The 12,661-nt window shown below is 46.8% G+C and overlaps 1 protein-coding gene across 1 annotated transcript; it reads left to right on the plus strand.

Moving 5' to 3' along the window:
* The first annotated feature begins 9,290 nt into the window (after positions 1–9,290).
* LOC144719677 (potassium voltage-gated channel subfamily A member 3-like) lies at positions 9,291–11,867 on the plus strand. Its single transcript, XM_078595811.1, has one exon. It carries the CDS (start codon positions 9,291–9,293, stop codon positions 10,752–10,754), a length of 1,464 nt encoding a protein of 487 aa, XP_078451937.1. The 3' UTR covers positions 10,755–11,867.
* Positions 11,868–12,661: the final 794 nt, after the last annotated feature.

Here is a 12,661-nt window from a genome sequence, read left to right on the forward strand (position 1 = left end):
TTCCCAGAACCGGTTCGGATATTCGCCACTTTCATTGATCGTGGTCGGGAATTGAACTCGTGTGGCCAGGTTTGTGGTGCACGCAGCACGCCGCGGAAACCGTTGATGCAACAGCCCGGTAAATGTATTCAAAATAAGTGTAGATATGTTTAAAATTACTCATTGTACTTGATTGTAAGGATTTACAGGTGCTTTCATTTGCGTTGTGAGTTTTAAATGTGAGCCATGGTTTACGTGGGTTGCTGGCTTGTTGTTGTTGTTGTGTGTTAAATTGATTCTTCAAGGTGTTCGCAGCTAGCCAGAAATGTCAGCTAACCCGGACCAAGTGCTCACCTCTCGTGTTAGTACGGCTAACAGGGGGTGTTACACTCACATGTGTGTGTGTGATCCCTATACGGAGAATCTTTATCTTTGCTCTGTAAAGCACAGAGCTTGTAGGGAGCGGTAGTGCGTTTACGAACCCAGCGACCCGAGTTCGATTCCCGCTCACGGCCAACACCCATTGACGATTATCTGTACCGGTCCTGGACCTCCCCTAGGTCGACCCAGCCTCAAATGAGTACCTGGTGCGGTGTGTGTACACATCGACACTGGAGAGATAAAGACGGGCGGGCGTGTGTGCTGGCCACCCATGTGCACCGTGCCGGCTTTCAGAGGTGCTCGCTAACAGCAACTTGCCCCAGCAGTCTGCTAAGGCTGCACGGGGGATCTTTGTCCTTTTGTGAAGCAAAAGCAAAAGGACAAAGGTCATCGCAGTCAGCCACAAGCCATGCCACCTGCTGGGTCTGCCCCGTGACCTGTTAGCGGGCCTTCGACACTTCACGTGGCCTCAAAGTGCAACTAGCCTAGCACAAGCGCCGTGGTGACGTCCCCGCCACTAAGTGGTGGACGGCGGCTGTTGTTGGTCTGTAAAGCATGCACCATGTGTAAATTAGACAAATTACAGATGGAGCCGTCCAAACTACGCGTGTGTGTGTGTGACTGCCCGACGGTCCAATGTTTTCCCGCAAAAAAAAACTGCATTTAATCCGATCTGCGAGCGTCACTAACGCGGGTCCACCGTGGCATTTTTGGGATTCAATCGATGAATTAAATTATCCCATAAAACATCTCGCGTAAAACAGTGAACGTTACATAGCAGCGATGCTGGGTCGGTTTGCGGCCGCTGTGGTGGTGGTGGCAGTGGCAGTTGTGGGCCCTGTGCAGCGATTACTGCCGACCAGTGGTGAAAGTGATGTTCGCGTGGAAGATGTTTTCTCTTTTTCGTCTCTCCATCTCGGCGTTACTTGACTCATTATCAGGGGCGGGCGGGCGGGGGGGGCACTTTAGCCGATGAGGCATCGTCGGTGTGTGAGGGCCGCCACACATTTGAAACACCATTGTTGGGTTTGACAGCAGCACGATGATGATGATGGGGAAGTGTGTTCACATGTTGTGTATTGTCGGGGGGGGGGCGCACTAAAGGCCATCAGGGGCCGCCAGTGGCCCGCGGGCCTTGCAATGAAGAACAATGCTCGATCTCATATTGTTGTTCTTATTACATCCTTATCTCATTTATTTGTCTGAAAAAAATATCTACCATTTCTCTCTCGTATATCTCTTTCCTCTCTGTTGCACAACACAGTATCTCACTTCTTAATTGACTGCCCCTTGAATGTCTCTTCTGAATAGATCTCCGATCTCGTCATTACATATTTTATGAAGAATACATTTCTTGCCGAGGAGCATAAACCATCGCGCAAACTCCGGTCATCCTCGCAGCAGCTTTTGGATCGCCATCGAACAAAGACGGACACCGCATCGCGCGCTTTCAAATGCGCTTCTGCGACCGTCTGGTACGCTCTTTCTTCTGACATTAAGAAGCCACTGGAGTTATGCGACCTTAAATCTCGATTGAAAACTAATTTCTTTAGAACTGCTTTTTGTGTGGAGTGTGTTGTCTCTTCCCCCGCACCTCTGATTAGCACGGTTGGCTACGTAGAGTGCGAAAAAAGTTTCATATATGTAGCAGGGAGCGGTGGTACAATGTTTGGCGCACTTCAGTACAAACCCAACCACCTGAGCTCGATTGCCAGCCATGGCTAACATCTGTGGCGTGTGTTATCTGAAGCGGTTCTCAGCCTCCTCGAGGTTGACTCAGCCGTAAAATGAGGAGCTGGTGCAGTGTGTTGACATCAACACTGGAAGCAAGGGTTGTCGGGCATGGTGCTGGCCACACCACCGCATTGTGCATGGCGTTGATCTTCATAGGTGCTCACGAACAACTCCAGTAATCTACTAGGCTTAAGGTTAGAGTTTTGTTGTGGACAAAGTTAGGGAAATATGTATTATAATTTGAATGTCATAGGTAATGACATAGCTGGTAAACAAATCCCCAATAAATTTGGCAATAACATTGTGACCTAAAAATAATGTATATAATAACAACACTTCTGCTTACCTTTTCTAAAAAGAGGCATATGAATAGTTACTTAATAGTTATTGAGTACAAGTCAAACCCTTGAATAATCAAAGAGTATAAAACAACGTTATTTATATCAATAGTAAAATTATAACACGTGATGGCATGTTGCATTGTGGTAAAGGTAGGCTTGTGTGAGAACAAGGCCCTGTCCACCCAGCAGAGCATCCCTGGGCCCAATCACCACCACCTCAATCAAAGGAACTTAACTGCTCAATATTATTGTGGCAGAGAAGTCAGAGAAATTAAATGTGATGTGGAGTAGAGCATAACAAAAAACATTTCACATTTAAACTAAGAAAGGGTAGTGTTTGTCTAGCACTCCGAAATAAAGCTATGCTTTAAGTGAAGTTGCGTTCTATCAGTCCTGCCGCCTGAACGGTATTCAGTTGAATTATGAGGCGACCTTCTGTCCTTAATCTGGTCTCATTCCCATCAGAGATCAATGCAACGCCATGCACCAACATGTTACATGTACCAACATGTTACATGCAGCAACATGTTACATGCACCAACATGTTACATGCACCAACATGTTACATGCACCAACATGCTACGTACGGTAAAGAGGGGGTACTTGGCTGTAAGATCGGCAGCTCACCAGCATTGGTTCAAACAATCCTGAGTCTGCTTATGAGACGCGGTATGTCTAAACCGGTCCAGAGTTTGCTTGACTTGAAATCAGTGCTACTGAAATTATGAACTCCCAGAAGACCGAGCAGCTGATGGGTTGTGTAAGAAATACTTTGATGTTTTTTTTTTATGTGTAGAGACAGATGTATGAAGAAGACATTGCTTGTTTATATTGTTATTTATGTTCTCCACGACAACGCGAATCATTATTTTGTGTCACAAGGTAGGTCACTACAGCATATGATAGATCACTACTGAGTAGAAGGCCAAGCTCACGATCAACTGAATGTCCAAACACAGTCGCAGACATGTAAAAAGGTTACTAAACATCGCTGCTTGACCAGGACTGTCACAGTTTTATAATTCCTGTTCCCTAAAGCATTTGCGAAAGATTATTATTTCGCTGGCTTAATGCTTGACTCGTATGTGATTAGTATGTGCAATGGGTGGGGGCTACCCGAGTAGTGGGCGGGGTTGGCAGGAGTAGGCGGAGCCAAGGGGCTGGAGGCAAGTTCCATTGAGAGAGGGCCTGTTCACAATGGTGGCCGGCATAGTTGCTGAGTGGATGTGGCTATTGAAAGTGGGTGGGGCTGCTGGAGGGAGGGACTGCCAAGCTCGGCACGTGTCCTGTGGTTGAGCCTTCAAGAAATTGTGCAGTTTTGCAGACGTGTCGGCTACGTGTACGTGCGTCCAAGGGAGATGGCATTTAAACATAGGTTATGACAATGTTTGCTGCGTTTACTTTTAAATAAAGTATGTTAATTTCAACAATATACACTAATTCTAGATTTGAGGTTTTCGTGACTGGTTTTTTCGGTAAAGTCACGTAGGTAAAAAAGGAAAATTAATTAAATCACGTAATATACACTACGTGGTTGTTGTTGTTGTTGTTTTATCAACCATGGGCTGTAATTGGTTTCGAGCTTGACCATATTTTAGCATCTCACTCCACATGAGGCAAATTACTTTTGTTCACAGATGATAGGGATCGTATATTTGTAAGTGTTTAGCGCGAGACAAAGCAGTTTATAACTTTAGGTTGACCTTGCCGAATGGGTAAGTTTATGGTTTTCAGATGTTGTAAGTTATAATCGTATACTCCATTGTTTTTGTGTAAAATGTAAGCTTTCTGGCCTCTAGAACATCTTTTGGAATCTACATCAGTCACTCGGTTGCAGTCGACATGTACAGTGCAGGGTGGTCCAGATGTCTTGTGACCCCCCATTTAATTTTCTAAAAAAACATATTGTTCAAGTAAGCTTTATTTAAACATAAATTGAATATGCAAAGGGAGGGGGGAAATCTTAGGGGCCAGTTAATTGGGGGTCACCTGACATCTGGACCACCCTATTGAACACTCAGCGAGCTGAGTATTATTCCTGGACAGGGCCAACATCGGTGGCGAGTGACATCCGAACTGGACCTCTCCCGCCACCCAATATCCCCTGCACCAACCCATGCTCTGACAAGCGTGAAGTAAAGTGACATAAGCCCCGAGGCCCGATGTGGTTTGTGGGAGGCCTTCATCCAGCAGTGGGTTGACAGGGGGCTCGACATACCGTACGAATAAAAACATAGCAGCAAATATGATGCCATTGCTGAGTCTCAAGACTTATTCATGAGGATATTACTTTGGGATGTTCGTGGGGAGCAGCAGTGTAGCGGGTTGTCGTGCTATGCTACGAACCCGGCGACCCGAGTTTGATTCCCCGCTCACGGCCAAGACCAGTGAGATCGAAACCGGTCATGGGTTTCGCCTAGGTCGACTCAGCCAGGAATGAGGACCTGGTGTGGTGTGTAAACGTCACCACTGGGGAGATAAAGGTGGCCGTGCGTGGTGTTGGCCATCCACTCCCTTGTGTGCCGTGCCGGCCTTCATAGGTGCTCGCTAACAACACTTACCCCAACAGTCTGCTCAAGGCTATACGGGGGATCTTTGTCTTTTTTTGGCCAAGGCCTGATGGAGTACTTCTGGGAGGAAACAATGGGGCCTACGGCTGGTGTACGTGGCCAAGGGAGCGGTCTCTGTGGTGACAAATTCAGCACATCCTGAGGGCAGCAACAAAAACAAATGCAAGCTGTCACCGAGAAGGCAGTTCCAGCAGCCAGAAAAGAAATACGGCAAAAGTTGACGATAATGGCTATGCTGTGCTGATGAGGCCCAATTGGTATGAAAGCGATTCATAGTTGCCTTGTTATCCTTCTGCTGCCTAAATAAATGAAAATGCACTGCGTAAGCTTATTTGAGCTGGTGGCCATCACGAGGTTGTTGTGCATATTGGCATGCGGAGGATGCTGGGATGCTGACATGTTTTGGTGTTTAATTCACTTATTTGTGTGTGTGCGTAGATAATTTAGCTTTGGGCTGCACACATTTTTTTTCGTGTTGAATTGTCCCTTCAGATGGAATAGTGCTTGAACAGTATTTTTCGTCGTCAACGGTGATGATAAATTCTAGATTTGAAGCGTTCGTGACTGCAAGGATTCATACTCTTAGGTTTTTTCGGTAAAGTCACGTAGGTAAAAAATAAATAGAAATAAAATAAATGTAATAATAAATGAAATAAATAAATTAAATCACTGTGATTTAATTGATTTATTTTTATTTATTATTATTTTATTTCTATTATTTTTTACCTACGTGACTTTACCGAAAAAACCTAAGAGGTGATGATAAAACTCAGAAAACCACAATCGGTTTGGTCCAGAAATCCCCGGCTGCTGGACCCGACTTGTTGTTTTATGTTTCCACGGCGAAACAGATCCTAGTCTTTTTTTTACGAAGAAATAATTAATTCCCACGTGCTTTTACTAAGTTCATCCCACACGTCTGTGCGCCGCTCACTGTGCTGTGTTACAATTGGACGGTTGTTCTGGCAAAGGCATCCCTTCTCGAGGTGGGTTTGGTAGATCAGACAAAGGTCATCGTGAGCAGACTGACAGCCGGCGGGGGCGTAAAGTGGGTAGGAGATGGCGGTACACAAAATGAGTATCCGATCTGCGTGCGCCAATATTGAGTGTTATACTCTTTGGTTTTTTCGGTTAAGTCACGTAGGTAAAAAATATAAAATAAATTAAAATGAAAACAGATCAAATTAATTTTAATTTATTTTATATTTTTTACCTACATGACTTAACCGAAAAAACCAAAGAGTATTGATCCTTGCAGTCACGAGTGGTATCCCCATCGTTTATAGGGGAGTTCTCTCAGCACTTTGGTGTCCTCCCACATGCAAAATACTCATTTAGGAATTGGTCACACATACCAGATGGGTGCGGTGGTGCAGTGGTTAGGGCAGTTTACTTTCAACTCACAGCCACGGGGTTTTCCTTCACCAAACCCGTGCTTAACAACGTGGTGAAGTATGGTTTAACAACCACCTCATGACAGACACAACTAGACCGAGGCCTTTATCCACCCAGCGGTGGATATACAAAGGGCTGTACAAACATTCAAATGCAGGGCTGACGTTAAAAACAAGTTTTGAGGCTTTGGGTAAATATATTCAGTTACGAACTCAAATACCTCGCATATGGAGCTCAATAAACGTCTTGATTAGTGATAATTTAGTATTCACGACTACAGACCTTGTGTTAGCAGGAGGCATTTTTTTTTTATTTCAAATGCTGCCGTGCATGTCTCTAGGTGCTGGTGGCTCAAATGCAACGCCAAGGAAACAGCCACTGAACTCAAACTGCGAGTTGACAAAACGTGAGTTATTTCCTTATTTACATCTTGTTAAGGTGCCCAAGTCTAACACCTATAATGTGTTCATACTGTAAGGAATAACAATGGGTCCAAGTTCAGCATTTCAAAATATATATTTGTACGTTTTGGCTGCCCTTCATACTCTACAGGACACGCATATTTATATGTTTATACACACACACTTGTATCCACTTATAGATACCCCACTGATATGACTTAATGACTGCAGATTACCACATGGTTCCATGCTGAAAGAACATCACACGGGCTATGTTACGTAACCATTATCAGGAGTAAGCTAATTTGTTTCGTGAAGCAGCATTGGCAGTGGTACATTAGCACAGAATTTTTTTTAAACACATTTATCAATAACGGATGTGTTGAGGGCACCATGGTGGCGAGATGGTAACTACCTCGCCTGGTATACAGGAAGTTGTGGGTTCAATCCCGACCCTGACGCCTGTACATTTGGAGTTTGCATGTTCTCCCTTTTGGTCGCGTGGATTTCTCTCCATGCCCTCCGGATTTCTCCTTCACATTTCTAAACATGCGTTTCGAGTATTTGGCTGCAATACATCTCTACATGATAAGCCACTTTGTTGAGCTATCATTTGTGGCCAGGTCACTTCTGAAAAAGAGCTATATAGCTCAGTGGGCCTTACCTGGTAAAATAAAAAAAATTGTATAGTTTAAGAACACTGTGGCCTTGAAAAGGGAAAAAAACATTGGGCGACGTTTTGGGGTAATGGCCCTTCCTCTGAGCACAGTGCGAGTGAGACCCGAGAGACAGAGACTCAGGAGAAGTTGAAAGATTTAAGACTGTACTCCTGTAGAGACTTTGAGTTTAAAATTTTCAATGCGAGGTCTCCCTATTATTTGAGTGGGGTGTCTATAAGTGGATCACCCTGTACCAGATAATTTTGTCCTAGGGAATTGTACTTCACAAAATGCACGAATGCACGTTGTTTTTGTTGTGTTAACTAACTCGCCTCTTATTTGCTGCCCACTTGTGTTTTGATGTTGCAGTTGTTGCTGTGGCGACATCACCAGGTGGGTGGCGTCTATTTTGAAATTGTTGAGCGGGGAGAAGGGAAATGGCCACTGGGGGCCCCAGTCTCAAAAAAGCCTCGGAATTGTTGAAGATAACCTTTCCCAGTAGACGCTGGTGCGGACGTTGCGCCAAAGGTTTACTGGGTTTCCCACTTTTTATGAAAACTCAACATATAGAATTTTCGAAGATGTTTTTAAACAAGATGTTAAATCCCCTCACCTGGTATGCAGGAGGTCGTGGTTTTGTTCCCGACCCAGACGCCTGTATATGTGGAGTTTGCGTATTCCCTCTCCCCGTGGTCGGGTGGATTTTTCTCCGGGTACTCTGGTTTTTCACTCCACATTTAAAAACACACGTTTTGAGTATTTGGCTGTTATAAATTTCCACGTGAAGAGCCACTTCGTTGAACAATTATTTGTGGCCAGGCCACTTCTTGAAAAATAGCCATATAGCTCAATGGGCTTTACCTGGTAAAATTTTACCTGGTCAAATTTAAATAAAAAAATCGGCAATCAGAAAATTATGCTTGTGCAAATTTTATTCGTGGTGTAGATGATTTAGACAGCCTAGTTACCATTGTAACTATTGTAAATGCTTACATGCTCAATTAAACATTGATATGCTCAATGAATGTGCCAAATAAAGTCTCTCCTAGTCCTAATTCAGGGGCTGGAAATCCACATGTGTCCATAGCAAAGGCAATGGAGCTTTCATTTGAGGTGTAAACATATGCCAAACAATTACATTTTTTCCAAATTATCGTAAAGTTTGCAATAACCCATAAAAAAAACATGCAAACGTTGACTAATGTTCAATGTTTACCAGGAATGTACAAATACAATCTCTGAATTTTGTTTCTGAAATTGTCTCAAACTTACCAATTGTGCATCATGCGATATAATATAAATTCACATAAAGGAAGCCCTTGAAAGCTATTATTTGAGGTTGCATTGCATCTCAACTTTGGGGGAGCATGTACTCCACTGCTCCCTATTTTGTCATGGCCATGTGCATCACCGCTGATGTTTGTTTTAATGCAACATATGATTTTGTATTCTGACATGGCGGTGGTGGTGGTCCTTGCTTTTGCTTTATTTGTGTTGTATGTATGCATGTATGTTGAACTTCTTTCGCGTCGTACGTAGCAGCAACCGTGCTAATCGGAGGTGCGCAGTGTTGCCACCGCTGCTGTTGTTTCCATTGGCTGATGTTGGTGCATGTGCTGCTGTTGACATTGCTGCAGTCGTTGCCCTTGCTGTTATTGCTGCTGACGTCGCCGCCGTGCCGTCCTTGTCAACGATTCGCCGACACAATGTACGTGTACCGACTGCTTCCAAATCCGACCCCTCCCCTTCCCCTCCGTCCCTCCCTCCCTCCCTGCTCAACCAACTCTCCAGACTTAGGCTCCAACCCGCCCCCCCGCCCCCTTTCCTGCTATGACGGTCGCTGGCGGCAACGACGGGACGGCCGTGCACGGCAGCACGACGGCGATCTACAGCCAGACGCACGGCAACTACGCGCAGCGCGCTCAGCTTGGAGATGGCAACGAGCGCGTGGTCATCAACGTGGCCGGCATGAAGTTCGAGACGTGCGCGCGGACCCTCGCCCAGTTCCCCGACACCCTGCTGGGCGACCCCGCGCGACGCGCCCAGCACTTCGACCCCCTGCGCAACGAGTACTTCTTCGACCGCAACCGGCCCAGCTTCGACGCCATCCTCTACTACTACCAGTCGGGCGGGCGGCTGCGCAGGCCCGCCAACATCCCCTTCGACCTGTTCTCCGAGGAGATCCGCTTCTTCGAGCTGGGCGAGGAGACGATCCAGCGCTTCCGCGAGGATGAGGGCTACATCCGCGAGGAGGAGAGGCCGCTGCCCGAGTCGGAGCTAAAACGCCAGGTCTGGCTGCTCTTCGAGTACCCTGAGAGCTCAAGTGCGGCTCGCGTAGTTGCGATTGTCTCCGTTGTCGTGATCTTGGTCTCGATTATCATCTTCTGTCTGGAAACGCTGCCACAGTTTCGGCAGGACGGTGACGATGAGTTAGAGACCAATAGCACTATGGAAAGTGTACCAAAGGCCAGCTTCGCAGCTGACCCATTTTTCCTCGTAGAGACGGTATGCATCGTGTGGTTTTCCTTTGAGCTCTTAGCACGGTTTTTGGCCAGCCCGAGCAAACCCGCATTCTTCCGCAACATCATGAACAGCATTGACGTGGTGGCCATCATGCCGTACTTCATCACGCTCGGAATGGAGCTGGCCGAGCAGCAGGGCAACGGTCAGCAGACCATGTCGCTCGCCATCCTGCGCGTCATCCGCCTGGTGCGCGTCTTCCGGATCTTCAAGCTGTCTCGCCATTCCAAAGGCCTCCAGATCCTGGGCCAGACGCTCAAGGCGAGCATGCGTGAGCTGGGGCTGCTCATCTTCTTCCTCTTCATCGGCGTCATCCTCTTCTCGAGCGCCGCCTACTTCGCCGAGGTGGACGAGCCCACGACGTACTTCACGAGCATCCCGCACGCGTTCTGGTGGGCCGTGGTCACCATGACGACGGTTGGCTACGGCGACACGGTGCCCGTGACGGTGGGCGGCAAGGTGGTGGGGTCGCTGTGCGCCATCGCCGGCGTGCTCACCATCGCGCTGCCCGTGCCCGTCATCGTGTCCAACTTCAACTACTTCTACCACCGCGAGACCGACGTTGACGACTCGCACTCCAACGTGGCGCAGTCGCCGAAAAACTCCGCAGTTAATTACCCCTCGAATGAGTCGCTGAAGAAGAGCGCGCCAAGCACACCGGTGCACACGCCCGGCTCCGTGAGCTGCCACTCCGTGAGCAAAGGCGACAACACGCACACACACACGTACGTGGCCAACAGCTATGAACATAAGTGCCAGCCCACCGACGTGTGAACGATCATGTTGTTAGCGCGAATTTAAGGTTGCTGTTTTTGAGTTAATTTAATGCTGCGACTTGTCAGTCGTGTATCATTGTGTTCAACAGGACTCTTAACGTCCCCGTTGGTCCCTTATTCATTTCGATGCCACATTTACGCTGTCTGCAACAAGATGGCCGCCTTTCCACATTCGCTTTAACCGTGACGTTGAAAACAGGCCGCGGCCGTTATTGTGCACAAGCTTGTGGAAGACACTTCATCTGCGATCACATGATTTCAACGGACGGAGCTGTGTATACGGACAGATGTTCCTTGGGGACGTTTGTAAACACTCCATTGTGTGCAAGTGTGCCAGCCCACATTCATCAGTGCTTTTTTACTTGAGAATTTGAAAGATAAGTCAAGGCCTCATTTGCGCTTTAATAACTCGAATACAAAAACTATTCCATGATCTTTAAAAACTTTAAAGTTTTCATTCTCATCCCATTACCAGCAAACTTCATGGTTTTCGCATGCTAGATCCTGCTTCTTTGGTAGAATCTCAACAGCGCTTAATTTTTGTTTTTAAAGTCTCCATCGCCATTGCTCGCAAATGAATTTACACTTGCCGATGTATGAGTATCACCGGTTACAATTTATTGCAGTTTACAGAGGAGCTTTTACCACCCCGGTCCTCATACTCCACCATAGTTTGGCTTTCAATCATTTCCATGCAGTACATGTGACCATAAACAACTTAATTTGCGAATTAAGTCGTTAACCACGAAAGAGACTGATCGTGGGACTGCAACTTTCAAAGCCCTGGTGAAGTGCCGTCACGTAACATCACACACGCACTCAGAATATCTACAAATCGCGATTGTCATGTTTCGGTTGGTTGTTTTGCTCATGGCTCGTGGGTGTCTGTTGATATGTTTTCACTTCGTTCAGATTAACTCCATGCATTGACTGCAGCGGGGCAGTGTGTGGGTAACCTCACTTCTTTCCCAGCATGGGAGGTCAGTGGTTAAATGGCGCTCCCTCAACGGAGGGCGACCGCTGCCTGCGGTAGTGTGAATATTGCCCTTTACGTTTGGCACGGATTGCGTGCTTCAACGTTTAGTAGTCAGGACCGAAGCACGCACGTGGTGCTCCTGACAAAAAGGGTAGTGGGGCTTGTCATGAGTTTATGGCTCTGCCACCTCTGGCCCGATAGATGGCACACTGACAACGACGTGACGATGATGATGACCGTGTAGACACAAGATAACACGTATTTTCCCTCCCTGCTCTTCCACCTCGCCTGGATTACTGATCCCTCCCCCCACCCACATTCCCCCCCCCCCACCACCTTTAAAAAAGGTCAACCATAAAGGTCATACAAGGGAGCATGCACATTGGTTTCAAAATTACAATATACATACAGCTCGCACATGACAACGCTGTCCTATACACACACACACACTGCATGGACAGCCCTCTGTGAACCCGCTCCTGGATCATGTCGGTGGTCACTGCGGGTTGGTCACGGTGGTGAGCACGGTGTATGGGAGCATAGAAGTCCAAACACAACAATCGATTTTGTTTTCCCCTGTACAACCCTCTGCAGCACTGTGCACTGTATTCGTGTAATTCACTACTGGTCACACAATTGAGCCGCAATCCCGCACAACACAAATTATGGGGCCAAGAAACGTGTAAAAAAAAGTACAGCCCCTATGCCCTTGAATGTCTCGCAGCTTGAGTGCCATTGGTTTGTGATTCGACAGCTTGCTGATGGTTCTCGGTTAAACGAGCAGCCCGACGTGGCTGCCAAGTTGAAACCCACGTATTACGTAGAACAGGGGTCGGCAACCAAAACAACAAGAAGAGCCATTTCTTTCCAATTCGGTACAAAATTCAGTATTTCAAGAGCCGCAATGCATCTATGTACATACGTACATA

The sequence above is a fragment of the Lampetra planeri genome, chromosome 6 (assembly GCF_965212315.1).
Source record: "Lampetra planeri chromosome 6, kcLamPlan1.2.h2, whole genome shotgun sequence".
Classification (NCBI taxonomy): domain Eukaryota; kingdom Metazoa; phylum Chordata; class Hyperoartia; order Petromyzontiformes; family Petromyzontidae; genus Lampetra; species Lampetra planeri.